Raw genomic sequence first — 23,223 nt, forward strand, 5'->3', positions numbered from 1 at the left:
CTCTTCCATTGGGGCAGATAAGGGGGCAGGATTCCAGACTAGCCCTCTCTGCATTCCCACAGTCAGGTGAAATTTGGCTTCGGCTCAAGTCTAGGAGCTCAACCTCAGGATATGCAAGGAAAGCTGGACCGATCTTGTGTTTCTGGGTTTCCCTTCTCACCTTTGTTTGGCTGATTTTGTTAAATGCTGTCACTAATAAAGGCTACACAGCAGCACTCCTCTCACAAGACAGTGATTCCCAGCGAGACTGAAGGAAGGAAGGGAAAGAGGCAATCTGGTGATTGAGAACTTTGGAAGCCAAATGAAATACTTTTTTTCCCCATCTACTCCTCTGGGTACATTCATGCAGTGAACACGAGTGTACCACATCCTAAAACTGCCTAAGCCACCCCACTTCCTGTTTTGCTCTCACTTCAAACTGCTTTCATCTTTAGCACACCCTGGTGAAGTTGCAGGACCACTCTCAGAATAAGGACATCATGGAGTGTAACACAACACGTAAGTACTTTTGAAGTGAGAGTGAATGAATTTGGGAATGCAGCTCAATTTGATCCATGGTTCAGATGTGAAAGGCTTCCTAGTTCCAGTGCTCCTTCTCAGCATAAGCAGAGGCTTTCCCATCTCTGCTACTGAATAACCAGAAGTCAACTAAAGAGTGGGAGGCAATTCACAGGAGACATTTTAAAAATCATGTACACTGTTTGTTTTTTGTGGTTGTTTTTCTTTAGTTTTGATTTTGGTCAGTTTAGTTGAGGGACACATTACTGTACACAACAATGGTTGAGAACTAGAAAAATGTTTAATCAGACAATATGTGTATCCCCACATAATGGAAGACTTATTACCTGAATGTAGTTTTTGTATAGGAACTCAACATGTATTATGGTTACACTCACAACATCTTGAAAAGCATACTCCTTTATGCTCATGAGAAGATGAGTTCAGACACGTTGAAGAAACAGTGGGGAAGAGTTTAAAGAAAGCTGAGTTTTCAAAATGGCCTCAGTAATTAGAGGAAGATCTGGTGATATTCCCTGCAGTCATCTCACTTAGACCAGCAAAAATGTCTATCTAGACAGCAAAGTAGATACTGGTTTTATTCAGAATTTGAAAAGCCAGGTTTAAATAGAAAGGTTAATTTGTTTTCTTAATCATTATTGAGGTCAAAATCTAACACATTTATATGTGTAAAATGGAAAGATACTGTTATTCCAACAACAACAACAACAACAAAAACAGATTGGCTGGTGAAAATAATTGAACTTGCTAAAATGGACAAATTGACAATGCTGAATAAGGTGAAATCCTTGAATAATTTTAAGAAAGATTGTGAATTGTTTATTACTTTTCTACTGTTTCATTGAAACCGTACATTGGTTTTAGGTTTTGTAAACTAAACAGTTTGCGTGATATAGAAGCATAAATATATTATCATTTAAAGTAAGTATATTCAACTGTGGAATGCAGTCATCATTTAGGGAGTGGGAAGTCAGTAGTGTTAATATTGTTTCTTTTTGCTGTTTTGTAGCATTTATAGTTTTATTGTATGTATGGTTTAAATATATAGGCAACATATCTGTGCGGTTAGTTTTCCATGTCTGAATAATTTTTTTAAAAATCTGATGTATTTATATTAACATTTTAAAAAGTGTTTAACAATGAATCAGAGAATCAGAGTTGGAAGAGACCACAAGGGCCATCCAGTCCAACCCCTTGCCATGCAGGAAGACACAATCAAGTACACCCAACAGATGGCCATCAGCCTCTGTTTAAAAACCTCCAAAAAGGAGACTTCATCACTCGCCAAGGCAGGGTATTCCACTATCTTTTCCTGCACATCTTAATTATTATGCCAACTGTTTTCCTCAATTGGAAGTCAATCTACAAACAAGAGTTTCTGTCCCTACAAATCTTTGCCAGTGTGAATAGCAGAGCTCCTCTTTCATGAAAACATAGCCAGTCTGAAAACCAAAGCTCCTGTTGTATGTTGCATAACAGAGATCATTTCATTGTTATACCTCTCCAGGGCTTGAAACAGAACAACAATAACAAAATAATAAGTCAAAACTCACTATTCATTATTTCGAAAATTAACAAGACTGAGCCTTGCTGTGTGAAGATGAGAAGTTGTTTTCCTCCACTATTCAAAAATCCTTGACCATGATTCCTATTTTCTCACTTTTGATTCTATTTTTTGGGATAAGAACAAGCAATGTTTTGTTTTTAGTTTATACGTTTCTTTTACAGACAGCTTAGATACAACAGCACAGCCAATGAAGCTGGCTAATGGAAGAGTGGTCATCATAGATCCAAATGGCAGCGAACAGATTCCTAGTAATGTAATGCACTATATACAATCTGGAAGCCAACAGTATGGAAGTCCAGGTGGACAACCTCAGCAGAACTCTCTTGTTAGGGCACTGGAGAAGTTAATTAAACTAGAAGCCAAGACTCTGGGGGTAGGTATGTTTGATATTTGTTAAGGTCCAGACCTAACATTATTTAGTAATGATATGCTATTAAACATGTGAAAAACTGCTCTATATCAAAATTTCATAGTGTTATGCAATCAAGGGAGGCATCTTTAAACCAGGATGTTCTCCTTTTTATTTTTTTTAACACCTAGGGCAGAGATGGAGAACCTTTTAGGGGCTAAATGCCCAAACTAAAAGGTCTTCCAGAACTGTGTGTTATCCTGTGCCAGGGACTGGACTCTGGGGGAAGGACTTCCAAGGCAGGACTTCTTTCGCCCACCCTTCCAGGCCTTCAGCTGCCCATCCGGAGACAGCTGAAGGCCCAGGGGGGTGAGCGGGGGGAGGAGAGGATGAGGCACATGCCTGTTCCTCCTCCTCCCCCAGAGTCATCCCCAGCCATTAGCTGCCTCCAGAGAGGCAGCTTGAGGCTGAGGAGTGTTGGGAAGGGGGAAGAAGAGGTTGCGCCTGTTCCTCATCCTCCCCCCGCACCATCCCCTGCCCTCAGCTGCCTCCAGAGAGGCAGCTGAAGGCCTAGGCTGGTGAGAAAGGTGGAGGAACAGGCACATGCCTCTTCCTCATCCTCCCTACCCTCTGCATGCCAGGGAAAATAGCTTCGTGTGTCATGTATGGCACATAGAATCATAGAATAACAGAGTTGGAAGAGACCACAAGGGCAATCCAGTCCAACCCCCTGCCATGCAGGAAATCCAAATCAAAGCATCCCCAACAGATGGCCATCCAGCCTCTGTTTAAAGACCTCTAAGGAAAGAGACTCGTCTCCACCACACTCCCAGGGAGTGTGTTCCACTGTCAAACAGCCCTTACTGTCAGAAAGTTCCTCCTAATGTTGAGGTGGAATCTCTTCTGCTGTAGCTCACATCCATTGTTCTGGGTCCTAGTCTCTGGAGCAGCAGAAAACAAGCTTGCTCCAACCTCAATATGACATCCCTTCAAATATTTAAACAGGGCTATCATATCACCTCTTAACCTTCTCTTCTCCAGGCTAAACATCCCCAGCTCCCTAAGTCGTTCCTCATAGGACATAGCTTCCAGACCCTTAACCATTTTAGTCGCTCTCCTTTGGACATGCTCCAGTTTCTCCACATCCTTTTTGAATTGTGGTGCCCAGAACTGTACACAGTATATTCTGCTCTGGTCAGGTGAGGCCTGACCAGAGCAGAATATAGTGGCACTATTACTTCCCTTGAAACACTATACTTTTATTGATGCAGCCTAAAATTGCATTGGCCTTTTTAGCTGCTGTGTTGTACTGTTGACTCATGTTCAACTTGTGGTCTACTTGGACTCCCAGATCCCTTTCACATGTAGTTTCATTCAGCCAGGTGTCCCTCATCCTATATCTGTGCTTTTCATTTTTCCACCCTAAGTGCAGTACCTTACATTTCTCCGTGTGGAATTTCATTTTGTTAACTTTGGCCCAGCTTTCTAGTCTATTCAGGTCATCTTGAATTTTGATCCTGTCCTCTGGGGTATTAGCTACTCCCCCTAGTTTGGTGTCATATGCAAATTTGATAAGTATGCCCCCAATTTTGTCCTCCAAGTCATTGATAAAGATGTTGAATAGCACTGGGCCCAGGACAGAGCCCTGTGGGACCCCTCTGGTCACTTCTCTCCAGGATGAAAAGAAGCCATTGTTGAGCACCCTTTGGCTTCAGTCACCATCACGGACCTAGGTTGCATCTATACTGTAGAAATAGTGCAGTTTAACACCACTTTAACTTCTGTTGCTCTATCCTACAGAATCCTGGGAGCTGTAGTTTTGTGAGGCACCAGCACTCTTTGGCACAGACAGCTTAAGGCCTTGTAAAAACTACAAATTCCAGGATTCCATAAGATGTAGCTACAACACTTAAAGTGGTGTCAAACTGCATCATTTCTACAGTATAGGTGTACCGAACATCACTCATGATTAAGCTACTCCTACACTAGCTACAGAAAGCTGCAAAAAAAGTACACATAGCTCAAGACCGAGTAATGGTTTGGGACAGGATGGATGTAACTGTAGCTTTGCTGAGAAGTCAGAAACCTCTTTCCACAATTTTCAGACAACTGCTCAGTTTATTCCTCAGTTCAGACATTGTCATGTCCTAATGATAACCTAAGGATAACAATATTGTTGGTCCTTTTCCCAGTAGCCCAGTGAATGTTCCAGCTCCTTCCAGCTCCCTCCTTGAAAAGAACATGCCCACTCCCCTGTCTATTCCCTCTAGCTTTGGTGAGGACAGCAGGAATTATCTTCACTTGCACCAGCACCTTTCCCCCAAAGTCTCCTGATCTGCATTTGGGAAACAACATTTTCTACATCTGTCTCCATGGTACAACAGGCATTTGTTCATTCCCCCACCAGCAAAACTGTCCCCTTATTTTGAAAGTAGCATGAAAAGACTTATGATGCGAGCATAGTGGGATGCTCCTGTCACTATCGCACAATTGCTTGAAGATTATCAAACAATATAATGTGATGTCACCATAATCGCATCATTATCCCATGAATAAAGAGTAATTTTAGCACCACTTTTCATTCATGAAAAAGTCCTGTGAATGAAAAGTGGTGCTAAAATTATTCTTTATTCGTGGGATAATGACATGATTATGGTGACTCATGATGTCATCTGATAACCTTCAAACAATTGTGCAATAGTGATGGGAGCATCCCGCTGTGCTCCCATCACTTTTCAATGTGTGAAAGAGTCCTTAGTATTGTTTCAAGAGGGCTTTGTTTGGAGAAAAGGCCTAAAAGAAGAAGGAACTACAGAGTGATTTTAGACAGTGATTGATAGCAAAGCAGGACTGACAAAAAATATCTCATACACAGCATAAAGACTGAAGAAGTTTGGTGCTAATGTTGCACTTTGTTATGTGGGTTAAAGTAGGTTTTTTCCTCCCTATTTAATCTGTTTCAGGATTAAACCATCTTGAAAATGGCAGCCACATATTCTTGAGGCAAAGACATGTTTCTGGTTTGGTTTTGTATTGAGCAGAGGGAATAGTCTAAACATCCATGCTGGATTTTTATCAATATTGAAGTGGTGGTCTGAATGCGTGCATGTTCAGGCCTCAGGGACTTGCATAATCTTCTGTGTGCCTTTTCTTTCCACAGGCCTTACAGATCATGATTGGACTGATACACATTGGCCTTGGAATCATCTCAGGAATTATTGGAATTGGTCACTACATTTCTGTTGCATTTTATCCAGTGTACAGTGGACTGGGTGTAAGCCCTGTATTTCTTTTATTGACAGCTGATGTGCTTCAGTGTCTGCTGTTTTAAACTTAAATCTTAGGGGATATCAGGATGTGGAGACCTTCCTGATATTCTTGTACTACAACTTCCATAACAAGGGATGTCAGCAAAACTCACTGTGATTCTGGCCCTATACAGACTGGCCTGAAAGCCCAGTCTGGGGGTGGAGTCGGGGTGTCGTGGTCAGATGATGCACACCCTGACTCTGCCCCCACAGTGCCATTATGCTGTGCGCCACTCCATATGGCATGTGGCATCATGTCGCTCCTCTGGTGCTGCGTCCATATTGTGCAGTGCCTTAGTAGTGCCATATAGCTGTACTGCTGTGGCTATAGCACCCTTTTAAGGGCGCAAAAAGGAATCGCTTTCATGGCTCCATTTTGCACCCTCAAAAGGCTGGATCAGGGCTGTGGTGTGCAGTTGCCATGGCCCTGATCTGACTAGGAAAGGGGCAGCACCCTGCTGCCCCTTTGGGGAGGTCTGTCAAGCCCCATACTCTCCACCTGTCCCAGTTACATCTTTATCACCTGACTTCTTCAGCTTCTTTTAAAATGTCCCTGTTTTCCTCTTCTCTTCTCACTTTACCACTTTCTCCTCAATTTATTCCAGTTGCTGCAAGCTGAATTCAAAATATAAAAGCAATTTGCACTCAGTTAACTGAGGAGAGAGGAAAGGAAACTGGGCGGAGGGACAACTCTGTAGCCTCTTCTAGCATATGTCTTCTTCCTGATTAATACATGTTTCCATCTTGACCGTAACCTGTTTGGCCATAAATGTGAAATGTTTGAGGGTCTACTATGAATTCCTGTGGTCCTGAATTCCCCCTTCAGACTACTGGTGCCTGTGGCTGGATTGTAAGGAGCACAGCCTTCACATAAAAATATATAAAAACTGTATCCATAAACATGTCTTCATTTAGGCAAGCTAATTATCTTATAACCATCTATTAACAAGTTCAGTGTACACAAACTTTGTTTCATGCACAACATTATTTAAAATATTGTATAAAATTACCTTCAGACTGTGTATAATAAGGTGTATATAAAACATAAATGAATTTCATGTTTAGACTTGGATCCTATCTCCAAGATATCTCACTATGTATAAACAAATATTCCAAAATCCAAAACACTTCTTGGCCCAAGCATTTTAGATAAGGGGCACTCAAATTGTACTTTAAAGGCTGTTCCCTGGCAATGGAGAAATAATGTTGTTGTTTATAAATTGATTTTTCTCCCAAACACCAAACATTTCTATCCAAAATACTGTAAGACAAGGCTCCAGTCATAAGAACCCAGATAATCCTCTTGAAGTAACCCATGTTTGGTAGACAGCCACAGTGGATGTGATGCAGTTATGACTTGGCCATGTTTTATCATGCATAAACCTGGCAATGAATCAAGCAGTTGCTTCTGACTTGCCATTCAAGTCATGAGTTGAGTTTTTTGGCCCCTTAAAAAGACCAGTCCCATTTTCCCTAATGGCTGCAATGCCTAAATATCTGTGGCCAAAGCCTCTAAGAGGGAATTTTGTATGGCTCAGAGACCCAAGGAGGGGCCCATGAATTTCTGATGGCCTCCTCCCTCAAAAAACCCCACAACCACACAACCCTCTTCTATTGTATTATTTTACAAATAATAGCAAACACATAGCTCTTCTTTTCTTTTCTTTTTTCCTTTCTTTTTTGGCTTTTTACAGGGACTAGTCTATTTTTCCTATGAAACAAGTGGATCATTTCACCCTGTTAATCAAGTATTAAATCAAACATTGCCAGAGAAATTGCTTTTGAAAGGGTTGCAGGTAAAAAAGCCCCCAAAGCCCTCATTTCAATAGCTAATTAGGCTTATTGTCACTTTGTATCAAATTTGTAGTATATTGTTATCTGGTCATTCTGGCGCAAAGGAAAGGCATTTCAAAAGTTTACTAGTGGCCATGTTCACATAGGAGTTTATCAGACAAGGGAAATTGGAAGTATAATCCAATGGCAATCTGAACACAATCATGGGGTTTAACATTATTGCATGATAGACTACCACACACAATTTCAGGCAATGGGAAGTCAGTCCAAACGCAATCATGGGGTTTCACGTTACTGCGTGAGAGGTGATCACACACAATTTCGGGCAATGGCAAGCTATTTTCGGGCAATGGGAAGTCAGTTTGAATGCAATTCGAATTCATGTAAATTTGCTGAACTAGCGAATTCATGTGAATGGGTTCTGGCCCCACTTTCTTTTCATTTGAAATTAAGAGAAATTCCTCCTGTGTGATAAACTCCATAGCCTGAGATTAGCCATCATGTTCAATTATGCTTTCATAATCATACACCCAAAGCTGTCTGCTTTGTTCATATTTTATGATAAGCATATTTTTGTACACAGAAGGAAAAACTATAACTTTAAAATGTCATGTTATACCATTATCTTTATTGAAAAGACTTAATTGAGGATTTAAGGTCCATAAAGCCTCAATTTTGAAAGGAGACCCGGCCAAGCATCCAAAAGCATTCTGGTACCATCTTGTACAATTTCTCTTGGAGGTCCTGTCTGTGGCTCACAATTAAAATATAAAATATTAACTTGCCAAATTCACAGATTTTCTTGGCACGTTTCCCTAGATGGGGGGGTGCCATTGCCATCCTCCAAGCCTGAGAGAATATAATTTGCCCAAGGTTACCCAATGGGGTTCTATGACCGAGCTAGGATTCGAACTCTGGTCTCCTGAGCTCTAGTCCAATGCTCAAGCCACTATATCATGCTGGTTCTTATTACCGCCTGAAAAAGAGAAAAGACTGAAGGAAAAGTATGTTATTAACTTATATCTCTCCCATAGCATGGAGGGAGGTATTTGTGCCTTTTAGTAGTGAGTACTTTTCTTTAGATTTTAAATTCATTACCATCAAATGCATTTATTCCTTTTCTTGTTGACAGTTTATTGCTTCTGGATCTGTGTCCATCTCAGCTCAAAAACATTGGAATACTAGATTGGTAAGATGCAGTTCCTCCTCCTGCCTCCCTCATCCAAACTGCAAAGTTTGGAAATATTGCTTTCTTTGTGCTACAATACACATATAATCCCCAGGCTTGCAGCAGAGCAACATTTCCATCATATCTCTCCCTCTCTAATGCTGCAAATCAAACAGAAAATGAATACAAATAACTCTCCCCTTTACTAAATACAGTGGGCCCTTGTTATCCACTGGGATTTGGTTCCAGGACCCCCTGTGAATAACAAAATCCGTCAGTGCTCAAGTCCCATTAAACACAATGGCATAAATCAATGGAAAATCACAGTTTGCTATTTGGAATTTATACTTTTGGAGGGAATGTTTTCAAGCAGTGGATGCTTGAATCTGTGCATAAAAGATCCGTGGATAAGGTGGGCTGACTGTATTTAGAGTGATTTATTTCATCACTTCTATTTAGACATTATTTACTATGTACCAGAGTTATTTGTATTAGTCCAGGGGCATCATTGGGGTGTGTGGACTGTATCAATTCACACCCTAAGTGATACTACTGCTCCCCAAACATCTGCCTTTTGGCAGAAATGAGCTGTGGTGTTCGCTGAAGAGACGGTGTGAGTGGGGCAAGGCTCAATGGGAAGCGAAAGGAGAGGGCCCTGTTGTTGTTTTTTTAAAAATAGAATTTAAAATGTATATAATTTAAAAAATTAAAATCTAAAACATTTAAATTGTTTTTGTTATTTCAAAATTTTCTTTAAAAGCATCACATCTTAGCATATTTTCACTTTAATGGCATGAATGATGTACATGTAAATACATTTAGGCTGTGTATATGATATTGTAATTTAAAGATATAATTTTAATTTTGCTAGTTGTATATGTCACAACTATTGTCATTACATTCAGTGGCATAAGGGAGTTACGATTTATGAGTGACATTAGTACAAAAACATTACTGAGGATTCTGCATAGTGTGGTATGGAAGGAAGTCAATGGCGGGGTGACACCATGTGTTACCGCACTGGGTGACACCAACCTTAGTGATGCCACTAATTAGTACTGTTCAGCAGACTCTTTAGCCCTCCTAGAACAAAATGTGTGCAGAGAGACAACCATGTGTTACCATTGTCTACCCTTCCAAACTTGTCCCAGCCTTGGCACAAGGTTCCCTACTCCTCCTCCTCTTTGTTGACTTTTATCTTTCTCTATTTCAGATGAATACCAGTGTGGGAATGAACATCTTAAGTGCTTTCCTGGCATCCAGTGGCATTGTTGCATATATATGTGAATTAGCTATAAATCTAAATGTTTCAAAACTATATGGTGTTTCCCCATCATACGTAAGTGAACAAGTTTCATAAAGAATTTTGACTTTATGGACAAGGGGATGGATGGGTGGATGGATGGATTTCAAGAAGTTCTTCCTAATGTTGAGGTGGAATCTCTTTTCCTATAGCTTGCATCATTGTTCTGAGTTCTGGTCTCTGGAGCAGCAGAAAACAAGCTTGCTCCATCCTCAATGTGATACCCCTTCAAATATTTAAACAGGGCTATCATATCACCCCTTAACCATCTCTTCTCCAGGCTAAACATCCCCAGCTCCCTAAGTCTTTCCTCATAGGGCATGGTTTCTAGACCCTTCACCATTTTGGTGGCCCTCCTCTGGACATGCTCCAATTTGTCAACATCCTTTTTGAATTGTGGTGCCCAGAACTGGACACAGTACTCCAGGTTAGGCCTGGCCAAAGCAGAATAGAATGGCACTATTACTTCCCTTGATCTAGACACTATACTTCTATTGATGCAGCCTAAAATCACATTGGCCATTTTAGCATTGCGCTGGTGGCTCATGTTCAACTTGTAGTCTACTAGGACTCCTAGATCCTTTTCACATGTAGTCTTGTTAAGCCAGGTCTCCCCCATCCTATATCTATGTGTTTCATTTTTCCACTCTAAGTGCAGTACTTTACATTTCTCCATATTGAATTTCATTTTATTAGCTTTGGCCCAGCTTTCTAATCTATTCAGGTCTTCGTGAATTTTGATCCTATCCTCTGGAGTAATAGCTACTTCTCCTAATTTGGTGTCATCTGCAAATTTGATAAGTATGCCTTCTATTCCTTTATTCAAATCATTGATAAAGATGTTGAATAGCACTGGACCCAGGACAGAACCCTGTGGCACTCCACTGGTCACTTATTTCCAGGATGAAGAGGAGCCTTTGGGTTAGGCCAGTCAAACAATTACAAATCCATGTAACAATTGCTTTGTCTAGCAGACTCCAAGAAACATGATCATTCTCACCTAAGGATCCCACCACTATGCACCCCATTAACCATGTCATCCTTGTTGGTTAGGATCAGAACCAAAATGGCTCATCCTCTTGTTGCCTCTTCCATCATTTGGATAATGAAATTGTCTTCCAGGCAACTAAGGAATTTGCTAGAGCTTAATGTTTTGGCTGAATTTGATTTCCAACAACTATCAGGATAGTTGAAAACACCCATCATTACTATGGGTGATGAGTGATAAACTCCGTTACATCTCTCCTTTCTGAGTGTGTGGTCCTCTGTTCTAGAAAGGCTTCATCCAGTTCCTCAGTCTGACTTTGGGGGGGTCTGTTGAAGACTCTCACAATAACATCCCTGTTGTTTCCCTACCCTTTAATTTTTATCCAGATGCTCTCCACCAGGCTTATAGGATTTAGGTCCTGGATCTCTTCACAGATGTAGACATCCCTGACATATAATGCTACTTCTCTCCTTTCCTGTTTGGCCTATTTCTCTTAAAAAGGGTTATACTCCTCTACTTCCACATTCCAATCATGAGACTCATCCCACCAGGTTTCAGTGATTCCTGTTATATCATATTTGCTTTGTTGTACTAGGAGTTCAAGTTCATCTTGCTTATTTCCCATGCTCTTTGCATTACTGTAGAGACACTGAAGAACATGGATTCTCCCTCTTGTGTAAAGTTTTCTCCCTCCCACTGGGTCCCTGCACTATTTGCCTTGTTCCCTCTATAACCGTTTGATTATTGTCTCCAGCCCTTGGTGAACCCTTGCCTTCCAAAGTACTGTCTCTCTTCCCTGCATAACTCAGTTTCATTTGTGGATTTAAACAAGGGTGAACAACTGCATAGATGTCAGGGGCCTACTCTTCTCTGGCCTTCCAGTGCCCCCCCCAAAAAAGCCCAAATGCCTCTGTTTTCCTCTGCAGCCCCTCCCAAAATGGTGTCACATCTCTTCCTGACACCATTTAGACAGGAGCTCCAGAGGAAAATAGAGGGTTTGGGGGCATTGTAAAGAGTTTTGGGGTGTTTATGGAAGGTGGGGATATTTTCATATGTTTTTACATATCTTGTGGGGGGTGTCTGAAAATAGCATCAATTTTATATATGAGGCCTTGAGGGACTAATGGGGAGTTTCAGGGGCCACAAAAATAGGATCAAGGGAACACATGCAGCCTGTAAGCCATATTATGACCAACCATGATTTTAAATATAATTCCAGATCAAACAATTTAAAATGTAGAGAGTCCTTACTTTGCTAAATCACAAAGTACAAGTACATTAAGAAGGATTTGTCAGGGTCTGTCCTAGGTTTCACAGTTTTATATGTTCAGAGAAAAATGTAAATGCTGTGCAGAGCCCTTGACCATAGAATTCAAAAGCATCCAGATCCTTTGTAGTGAACTCCTCACTGATGTTGTTAATAAATTTAAGGCCAAAAAGTAGAGCACTTTTTTATGATCTGGTTTTCCACAATTAAATTAATACACACAGAGATAATAATATATGTTGCATCTGTTTTTCTTCCCAGATGTCAGTAGGTGTTGGCTTCTCTGTGCTATTCCTCCTGTTCAGTTCACTAGAGTTCTGCATTACTGTTATAGTGGCACATTTTGGGTGCCAGAGAAACTGCTGCACAGATGATACAGTAGGTATTGCATATTTGGTTCAGAGTTTAAGCAGATCATGATGAAAAGCCAGAGCAATGGGGAGATGATTCACCTGAAACTACGCATGAAGCATGGGTGGAAAATGACTTCTGTCCTCTTTTGCTTCTGTGTATCTCCAGTCCCTGCAGTAAACTGTGTTAAGGAATGTAATTGCTCACTCATCATATAATTTCACTAGGAAATTTAGCAGCATTACCTGGGTTGATGTTGACGATTTTGGTTATAGTTTAACTGAGTAGTCAAGAGACTACTGAAAAGCACGTAAAAAGCAGAAAACAGGAAGGAGAGAAACTCCATGTACTCTAAGATGGTCAAGTGTTTATTCTTTATAAAAATAGCCCAATGCATTTCAGACTATATGAGAAAAGGCCTCCTTCAGGGGCTTTCAGCAGAAATCACTGGAGTTCTGAACACTTTTCAAAACACAGAACCTTTGAGTATACGTCTCATACAGGCTAAAACACATTGGGCTATTTTATAAAGAATAAAGCATGTGGATCTTGTCTCCTTAATGTTTTCAGCTCTTTATAGTTTAAATGGAACAAAGGGGGGCATCTACAACTATAAAAATATGTTTCCATGCAAAAGAACTGGGAATAGCAAAAAGTTAAAATGTGGCAATCAGTCCCAAACTTTCATGAAAATGTATGTGATGTCAAATGAATTGTAAATATCAAGTTTGGTCAACAATGAGTCATAAATGTGCATTCTAGACCCACAAAACTTGATAGGGTTCAATGTCTGTCTTCATTTTGGACCTGGTGGCACAGTGGTTAAATGCCTGTACTGCAGCCATTCACTCAAAACCACAAGGTTGCGAGTTCAAGACCAGCAAAAGGGCCCAAGCTCGACTCAGGCTTGCATCCTTCCGAGGTCGCTAAAATGAGTACCCAGACTGTTGGGGGCAAATTAGCTTACTTGCTAATTAGCTTACTTGCTGTTCAATGCTATGATCTTTGGAATAGCGGTATATAAATAAAACAAATTATTATTATTACTAGATATCACAGTAGGTTTAATGACTCTGTGGTCAAGCATATGGATTTGTGTAGCATAACAGGCAGACAGATAAAGATTTCTGTTAGGGTCATAAAGTTGTCTGTACTGGGAATGTGGCCAAAATTATTTGTATGCTGCTGATGAGAACAAAACACAGGGGAAGCTATGGACAGATTCTCATCACCTTTCTCTAAATGTTTTCCAGATTATTAGCTTATTCTGCAATAAGTATTTATTTGTCTTTTGTCAACTAGATGCAACTATTTTCTCAAAGCTTCTGTTCTGTTACCAGTATGTAGAATATCTCAACTCCCAATCACCTGAAAACTTAATTCTTGTTCCCCTCTCCTCACAAACATGTCCTGTACTATTCTGAATTTTACCCCACGTGGATATTGTGATTTGATCGGTATTAGTAAAATATCTCCCCTCCCTACCACACCTATCAGATACAGTGGGCCCTTGGTATCCTCTGGGGTTTGGTTCCAGAATCCCCCATGGATACCAAAATCCATGGATGCTCACATTGCATTAAATAGAATGGCATAGTAAAATAGTGTCCCTTATAAAAAATGGCAAAATAAAGGTTAGTTTTTGGAATTTATATTTTTTGGAATATTTTCAATCTGGATGCTGGAAACTCTGGATAAAAAAATCAGTCGACATGAAGAGCCAACTGTACTGTTAACACACATAGGCCATGATTCTGTACTGCAACTTGTGTAATGGTTCTACAAACATAACTATACTATGTCTCTTCTCCATCCCCAACTCACTGTTTAGCCACTGCAGCACCCACCCCCCACTGCCATTTAATATGGCATCAGAAAAACATCTAGATTTGTTCCCATAGGCAAGCACAGGTCAATGATATCAGGCACTGAATGGCCATGACAGGCGGCTGAAGTGACTAAACAATGAGTCTTAGGGGATTGATTGCCACAGAGGAAGAAAGAAAATACCAACCTCTTAAAAAAACAACCAAAAAGATATATGCTTTTGGACTTATGCTTGCATATATCACTCACAGGATTTGGAAAGTGAATGGGTGGAGGAGAGAGGAAGAGAAGCAGGCCTTGCTCTGCTGCTTGATGATTGTAATGCCGGAATTGAAGTGCAGAGGCTTTTCACAACAAAATACATGTGCTATAATAGAGTTTGAGAACTCATTGATGGGTTTTGCTGTGGTGCTAAACAGACTGATCAAAAGGGCCGGCGTTTGGGGTGGAGTGGGTGTGTGTGGTGGCTGTATGACACATACCCCAAGTTCACCCCAAGCCGCCATTATATCACCCGTCTGACCATACAGCAGGCAGTGTCATAGCACTCCTTTGGCACAGAGTCTAGATCATGCACACCAATAGGAGTGCCAGAAAGTGCCGCTGTGGTGGAAAAGTCGCCCTTTTTCTAGTTTCAAAAGAGTGGCATTTTGACATTTCTTTTGGGGCTGGATAAACACTGGATTGCGGCATGTGGTTGCCGCAGCCCCAATCTGGTGAGGAAAGGGGCAGCAGGACGCTGCTCCAAAGGGGCAGTCTGTTCAGCAGGGGCTCGACAGACCTCTCCTTTGGAGCAGCATCCTGCTGCCCCTTTCCTTGCTGGATCAGGGCCGCAGCAACTGCACACCACGGCCCCAATATGGTGCTTTGCCAGTGCTAAAAGGAATATCAAAATGCCACTCCTTTTAGTGCCAGCAAAAAGGCACCATTGCCATCATGGTGGCAGTTTTTCAGTGCTCCTTTGACGCAGCTTGTCTAGGATCTACGGTTGGGCACACAACTTGATGCTGGCATTGAGGCGGTTGGCCAGTGTGTGTACGCCATGCCCCCACACCACCCCCATACCGACATGTAACGCTGGTCTGTTGAGCCCCTTATTTGTCTGATAGGTACAGAACAAAGATGTCTTTATCCTGTTAAAATTCTGCTTTTTAGCCTCATGAGGTAAAGTCCTAGGTTATGCATTTGTAACTGTGGCTGTGAATTCCAGCTGATATCACCTCCCGAAAAAAATGTGATTTTTCAAAAAAAAAAAAATACAACAATAAAAGGTAAGTTGACTTTATTCCTCACCACTGTGGTAGGAACAGCCCTGCTTCAGAGTCCATAGAATGATTTCTTTAATGATGACATGAACAGATGGGGTCGCATTGAAGAATATCATCATGATGCTACCAGTGAGGATGGCAGAGATGATATAAAAATGTTTGTTCTGTTTCAGGCCATTGTTTATGTGCCTTGCACTGCCACTGGAGAGAATTTAGCTCCCACTGAAGACAATATGGCTTCCCAGACCGTTTAATAAAAAAAATGGAAGAAATTATGGAAGATACCAAGCATGCAGTCTTAGTGCACCCTATTCTGTCCTCTGCTCTATTTTCCTCAGGTTGAGCACCCTTTTCCTTTTGTAAGAACACTGAGGCAAAGAATGTGTTGAGTAATTCTGCCTTTTCTCTGTCCCCTGTTAGCATTTTGCCATCTTCTGTATGCAATGACCTTACCATTTCCTTCTTCTTCTCTTTGCTGCGGACATATCCAAAAAAGCTCTTTTTGTTATTCTTAACTTCTCTAGCAAGCCTGAGTTCATTCTGTGCTTTAACTTTTCTGACTTTACCTCTACACATGCTCGCTATTTGTTTGAATTCCTCTTTGGTGATTTCCCCCCTTTTTCCATTTCTTATACATGTTCTGTTTCAAAATTAGCTCAGTTGAAAGTTCCTTAATCATCCATCCTGAATTCTTGAGACAGCTGCGATTTTTCTTCCTCATTGGAACTGTTTGAAATTGTGCCTTCAGTATCTCCCTTTTGAGAAACTCCCATCCATCTTGAACCCCTTTTTCTTTTAGTATTCCTGACCATGGGATCACCCCCAGTATTTCTCTAAGTTTACTGAAATCAGCTCTCCTTGTAGCACTATATGTAATAAAAAATAAATTCAAAGAAGTGAAGTCAATTTTGTAGTTATTTTTCAATAAGCTATACTTTTGCTCTGCTAAACATGATAACTTTATGCCAGAACATAACAGAAGTTACATGTTATATTTATATTTTATATTATAGTATAATACAGTTTATATCTCTAAAGCAGTAAAGTGGCTTTCACTCTGTAAAGAGTGCTAGTATTGCATTTTTTTTAGTTTTTTTCTGAAAAGTTACATTATTTCAAAAAAAAATAATGAAAGAAAATCCCACTCATTTCAACATTTCTTGCAACTAACAACTCACTAGCAGACAGAATGTTGAAGAAATCAGACTGCAACAACTAGAACTCTTCGTGCTGGTATGGTCAGTAGCCACATTTGCTGGATTCTTTGGGAATTGTAGCATAGAAACTAACGTTTCCAAGCCCTGCAGATAACCCTGGAAACCATAAACTCACCTGGAGCATATTCAAACTGTATACACCAAGTATATAGACTTTAATGCATAACTCACGTTCTGTTGCAACTCCGTCATGATACTGGTGATGACAGTGGAAGATTTTCTAATATGGAACAATTTCTTTGTGTTTCCAGACATAGTTTGTGAGCCCTGCACTGGAGTGTGGCTCCCACTAGAAACAATACTGTTCTTCCAATCTGAGATCGTATGGCACTTTCTTGACAGAGGGGCTTCATGGAGAACCACAATGTAGAAGATATCATGGCAACCTACCTATTCCTGAAGTGCTGGGGAAGTTCTTTTTCAGGACAAATCGGTGGCTTAAAGAATAACTAAGTATCACCATGTACCTCCTAATACTTCTTTCCTCCAAAATGTGTCATCTTCTCTCTTTTTAACTGTTCAGTGAAAACTAGGATCACTAACAAACATGTAGTTTGAGTTCAACCACCACCCTAAGGCATTACATGATTAACCCTTCAGAGTTAATTGCTGAAAAAATATCCCAAGGGCTGATGCCATCTCAGCTGGATTTTTAAGTGCTCTCACAACAAAACAACAGGGGATTCCATGTGATTAATTGTTTTTATACGGCACTCAATGTTCAAGGAGTAATATTTTATTCCATTTAAGTATCTAAACAAAAATGTCAAGGAAGAAGAAAAGGAAAGAAGCAATAAGGGGCCAGAGCTTGAGATAGCTACCGTTTTTGGATTGCAACACTCAGAATCCCCTTGGGATCCTGAATACTAGTCAGGTTGGCTGGAGTGTTCTGGAAAAAGGCAACATTTTCAGGTTTTGTACTTGATTAATGTGATATGAATTTTCCAACATAATCTCAGCAGGAGGAAGGAAATCTGTGGCATATTTTGTATATCAGTGCCAAGGCATGCTGATATGTATGTGGCAAAGGCTAACATTACTCCTCAGCTCCATCTCTCTAGGTTTTCGTTAGTTATTTTTTTAACCAACGATCACCTAGGCAGGTAGAGATGTTAAGTTGAGTTGAATTGTAGTTAAACATTGAGGCTATACAGACTGACAAGCAACATCGGCATCGGGGTGGAGTGGGGGCATGGCGATCACATGCCACCCACTCTGACTCCACCCTGATGCTGGCATCACACCTCCCACCCAACCAGGAGATGGGTGGCAGCATGACATTTCTGCACCACAGCATTTAGACACACTGTGCTGAAGAAATAGGGGAAAGCTGCTGCTGCCACAAGGGCAGCTTTTTGCCAGCTCCAAAAGGAATGGCTTTCTGTCACTTCTTTTTGGAGCCAGCAAATCACCAGAATGAGGCTGTGGAGTGCGATTGCTTCAGCCCCGATCCAGCGCTCAAAGAGGCAGTGGCAAGCCACTCCTTTGGGGCCATCTGTTTAGCCCCTGTCTCAAATTCCTTTTAGTAGGAGGCATTACACGTTTACTATAACAATTTGCTCAAATATTCTGGGAATAATGACAGGCATTTTGTTCAGTGATTTTCATGTTGAAAATCTGCCTGTTTGTTTGTTTGTTTGTTTAATTGATAACTCACTTTTCTCCCATATGGGACACAGAGTGGATCCTGATATATGTTAAAACAATATAGCTGTAAACAATACAAAAAAATTAAAAGCATTAAATACATTCCTCTTAAATAAAACATTAGTTTAAAAAGTTGTTGTTGTAGCTATTGTTGTTGTGTGCTTTCAAATTTTGACTAATGGCAACCCTAAGGAGAACCTATCATGAGGTTTTCTTGGCAAGATTTGTTCAGAGGAAATATGCCATTGCCCTGAGGTTGAGAGTGTGTCACTTGCCCAATGTCAACTAGTAGATTTCATGACTGAGCAGGCAAATGAACCCTGGTCTCCAGGGTCTTAGTCCAACACTCAAACCACTACACTCATGCGCACTCAATTCATAGAAGGCGATGACTGGTCTTACAGAGCCTTAGTGTTGCCTCTCTTGGACTCAAAGAACCCAAACCAGACTTCTATGGGGCTGCTATGCATTGCAGGCTTGGTAGCAATTGGTAAGCTATCTTTAAAGCCAGCTTGTCTGCTGTCATTATCATTTGCACACCCTGGAACTGAATATGAAAATTATTGCTGTAGAGGAAACTCTGTAGTCAATCCAGGTACCATAAAACAGAAGGTTTTTTTTTTAAAAGAATTTTAATAAGAACATGCTCAGTGTCACCTCCTGGCATATTTGGGAAGATGAGAAGGACCCAATGCCCAAAGAGCTTCCAATACCTATTCCCAGTGATGAAAGCCACGCAGGGTGACTAGATGTCATAACCTCAAAGTAGGACAAGGCACCACAAAATGAAGGATATTCAAGAAAAATGTAGGATATTACAAAATAAAAGCTACAAACACTGATATAAATATACATTCATTGCATATGGTTTATTTACAGCTATATTACATATACTGTATTTGATTATGTACTCAACCATATTTTTCTGATGAAGTTATTTTTGTTGCAATGCCATGTTGGCTTGCAATATACCTATAGAACTCTGAGCAAGACACATGCTTAAAATTGTACTTTACAAGCAAGAAACCCTTGACTGAATCTACATTTAAATTATTTATTTCATTTGTCCATTGTAATAAAATTAAGGGGGGGAAACTTTCAACATTTGCATTGTGTCCTCAATCAGTCCATTGTCTAACAGGTTCACTGCCCTTTTCCCCTCAGAGAAACAAACTCACACCAAACTCAGAAAGAAAGACTTGTCTGCTGCTACTCCTAGGAAGAAAGCACTTTAGAAAGATTCATCCTCTCCCCGAATCTGCAGTTAGGTTAGCTGGCCAAGTAGATGTATTTTTCAAATGGGATCAGCAAACATGGTGTTACTCAATGGGCTTCATAGTCATGGTCAAAATGAAGGACCATTGTCATGATAATATGATGATATGATGGCAGGCTGACATAACATTATAACTCTGTGATAACCTGGTGAATTATTGGGAGGATGAACATGTGGAATAGTGAAAGGTATTTTAATCAAGTGGGCAGTCTGGGAACAAAAGGATGGGGCAAATAATAACAGGTTGAACATTTGTGGTTTTATGACTCTGCCTTTCCTGCTAGAGGGTGGTTCTAAAGGAGGGACATTGCCCTCCTTTCCATTAGGGCAATTGAATGACAAACACGGGAGGGAGGAAAGGGGGACTTGAAATTGGTCCGGTACATATCCATGATAGCTCTTTTCCTTCTTCTCATCTCATTTCATAAACTGTCCCAAAAAATATCTTTAGAAAGGAACATGTAAAGGTGAAACTAAACAGTCTTATCAACTGTTACCAATTCCAGATGTGTCACCGAGGTTGATATAGCACCAGATGAATGGGACATTGTGACAGCTCTTACCAGAAAAATTCAACCACAATGAGTAAAGAAAGAAGATGTGGTTTAGCAAATGGTACGGCAAGGAGAGTTTCAACTACTTATGACATTACATTACAGTGTCAGTCTTAAAAGAATGTGAAGCACAGGGAGGAGTCAGTTCCCAGCTCTGACATCCACTAACTACCATTTTCTATTGTTTTCTACCCAGACAGCCATCAGAAACAAAGGAGATTATCACACGGAGGAGGCAAGTGTCCTCCTCCCATCATTAAATCATCATTAAATCATGTTAATTGTGCAATCGGGGTGGGGGGGATTATAATACTCCCATTCCCTTATCCCATACTTGTCCCATCTGTAAACAGTAATGAACACGTCAGAAACGCTAGTTTCTGTTAATACCAAATTACACATCCATTACTGTTTACAGACTGAACAAGAAAAGGATAAGCACTTGGGAGTGTGGTAATCTTTCCCTGATTGTGCGATTAACAGGATCTAATGATGATTTAATGATGGGAGAAAGATGCTTGCCTCCTGTGTGATAAAGTACAAACAAACAAACAAACAAACAAAAACATGACATTTTCCCCATCCTGAAATATTCCCAGAGAACTCCCTGCTCACAAGGACTCTTTAATTCCCACTCCTCAATTCAGTTTAAAGCAACTCTTTATTTCCCAAAATGAAATATGTCTTTCCATGGCAGGCTGGCTGCCTGTGTTATTCCAGAACTAGCTAAGATGGCCACCACCAAGAAACATAGTGACTATTCCCAACACAGCAGATTCAACAGAGGCCAAGTAAGCAAAACAGGACATTTTGTTGCTGTATGTCCCAAGTTAACGCAAACCTATCAGAGGGTTTTTTTGCCAAGTTTCTTCAGAGTGGGTTTGCCATTGCTGTCCTCTGAGGCTGAGAGAGTGTGACTTGTCCATGGTCACCCAGTAGGGTTTTTATGCGCTAGAGTGGAATTGAACACTGATCTTCAGGGTCCGAGTCCAACACTCAAACCACTACATTATGCTGGCTCTCAGAAATAGGAATGCTAACACAAATAAAACATCCCAGTAAGAAGTTGCCCTGCTTACACATCAAAAGCCTGCTTAAAACAAAAAGCTATTTGCTTGCCTGGGAAAGGAAGGCAGAGTTATCTCTGTCCTCACAAGAAAAGTGATTTGTCTGCCGAGAGGAGATCAGTGTTTGCATTGCAAGCTCTCCGCGCAAATGTGAATCCTAGAAAATCAAGATAATTGGGCCATGTGGAAAGCCTTCACGGAAACAGGTAATTCTTATCACTTTCTACCTGAAGAACATGGCAACAGAGGATTGTAGTGCTCAGCACTCCTCAGCTTGTACAAAGAGAAGAAACCAGAGTCAGTAAAGAGTAAACAGAGCCTGCAAAGAGCCCTATAAAGATAAGGAAGCATAGGGTTTCACTTTTGTCTTATCTACTCTATTGCTTAGTAGTGTCGAAACTGATATTTTCATGATAAACTTCTTTTCCTGACACTCCTGCTCTTTCTGCAGTCTGGCAGACTTTACGTTTCTCTGTCTATCAGACTTGCAATTTCCTTCATACTTTTTCTTTATTTAAGACAATTCCTTCTAAAAGATTAGTTTACATACAAAGATAACATAAAAACAGTTAGCATCCTAGGAAAGTCAAATTTATTTAATGTAATATTTAATGTGCTGTAATGTGATTAGGCCTTTAACAAGGTTCCCCATGACATTCTTGCAAACAAGCTTGTAAAATGTGGGCTAGACAATGTAACTGTTACATGGATTTGGAATTGGTTGACTGTCCGAAGCCAAAGGGTGCTTAACAATGGCTCCTCTTCATCCTAGAGAGCAGTGACCAGTGGGGTCCCACAGGGGTCTGTCCTGGGCCCAGTGCTATTCAACATCTTTATCAATGACTTGGATGACAGAATTGGGGGCATACTTATCAAATTTACAGATGACACCAAATTAGGAGGAGTAACTAATACCCCAGAGGACAGGGTCAAAATTCAATATGACCTCAATAGATTAGAAAGCTGGGCCAAAGCTAACAAAGGCCCCATTCCCACTGGCCCATTTACCCTGGATGGAACTGGGCAGATCTGGGTCCCCCCCTTCTGAATCTCTCCGGAAGCAAGTGCCCTCTATAATTTACCTTAATCAGGGTAATTTAACTGAATGCCATTGCAGCTCTTTGCGGAAAGTTCACATTTACAGGTACTGATTTAAAAGAAGGTTCCTTTGCTGTCAACCAAATTCAGTTCTGCTTTTGTCAAAAATGACGTATCCTACAGCAATTGGGCAGCTGGATGTAGTGAATGGAATAACTGATTTACAGATATCAGTGAAAACTGTTACTGTGATTTTAAAATATCTGTGATTCAAAACTGTGATTTTCTGTGATTTCTGTGATTTCCGTGATTTTCTGTGATTTCCGTGATTTTCTGTGATTTCTGTGATTTCCGTGATTTCTGTGATTTTCTGTGATTTCTGTGATCTGTACACTAGAGTGATACTGCTGCTACTGATCCAGAATCACAGAATTGTTTGTAGTAGTTACTCTGTCTTGTGACTGGAAGGTGGAAGCACCTTACCTACAAAGGACTGAATCAGTGATTTTCTGTTATTTCAGTGCTTCCTGAGTGATCTGTGAAAAAGTAGCAGCCAGTTCTGTGAAAATCACAGTTTGGAGCTCAGTAACAGAATGAATCACAGTCACAGAAAAAGTAGCAGTTCACAGTTTGGAGGCTCAGTAGCAGAATGAATCACAGTCACAGAAAAAGTAGCAGTTCACAGTTTGGAGGCTCAGTAGCAGAATGAATCACA

At 40.6% G+C, this 23,223-nt stretch overlaps 1 protein-coding gene across 3 annotated transcripts; it reads left to right on the top strand.

The window, feature by feature from the left end:
- The first annotated feature begins 340 nt into the window (after positions 1-340).
- LOC121919905 (membrane-spanning 4-domains subfamily A member 8-like) lies at positions 341-18,686 on the top strand. Of its 3 annotated transcripts, XR_006101601.1 has the most exons (8): positions 342-498; positions 2,248-2,459; positions 5,596-5,709; positions 8,670-8,726; positions 9,919-10,044; positions 12,525-12,641; positions 15,883-16,047; positions 17,178-18,686. XR_006101601.1 is itself a non-coding variant. In XM_042446906.1 (7 exons), exons 1-7 carry the CDS (start codon positions 480-482, stop codon positions 17,181-17,183), a joined length of 651 nt encoding a protein of 216 aa, XP_042302840.1. In that variant the 5' UTR covers positions 341-479; the 3' UTR covers positions 17,184-18,686. The 3 variants fall into 3 exon arrangements, 2 of the variants coding, with proteins under 2 accessions (XP_042302840.1, XP_042302839.1); XM_042446906.1 differs by lacking the exon at positions 15,883-16,047 and having other exon boundaries at positions 341-498; XM_042446905.1 differs by lacking the exon at positions 17,178-18,686 and having other exon boundaries at positions 15,883-16,138.
- The last annotated feature ends 4,537 nt before the right edge of the window (positions 18,687-23,223 follow it).

Source organism: Sceloporus undulatus, chromosome 1, assembly GCF_019175285.1.
Source record: "Sceloporus undulatus isolate JIND9_A2432 ecotype Alabama chromosome 1, SceUnd_v1.1, whole genome shotgun sequence".
Taxonomy (NCBI): Eukaryota; Metazoa; Chordata; class Lepidosauria; order Squamata; family Phrynosomatidae; genus Sceloporus; species Sceloporus undulatus.

What these genes read in the sequence shown, in the direction of transcription:
- LOC121919905 (XM_042446905.1), top strand. An exon ending in AACATTGGAATACTAGATTG is followed by an intron (nt 8,727 to 9,918) that starts GTAAGATGCAGT and finishes TCTCTATTTCAG; the next exon opens with ATGAATACCAGTGTGGGAAT. An exon ending in ATGGTGTTTCCCCATCATAC is followed by an intron (nt 10,045 to 12,524) that starts GTAAGTGAACAA and finishes TTTTCTTCCCAG; the next exon opens with ATGTCAGTAGGTGTTGGCTT.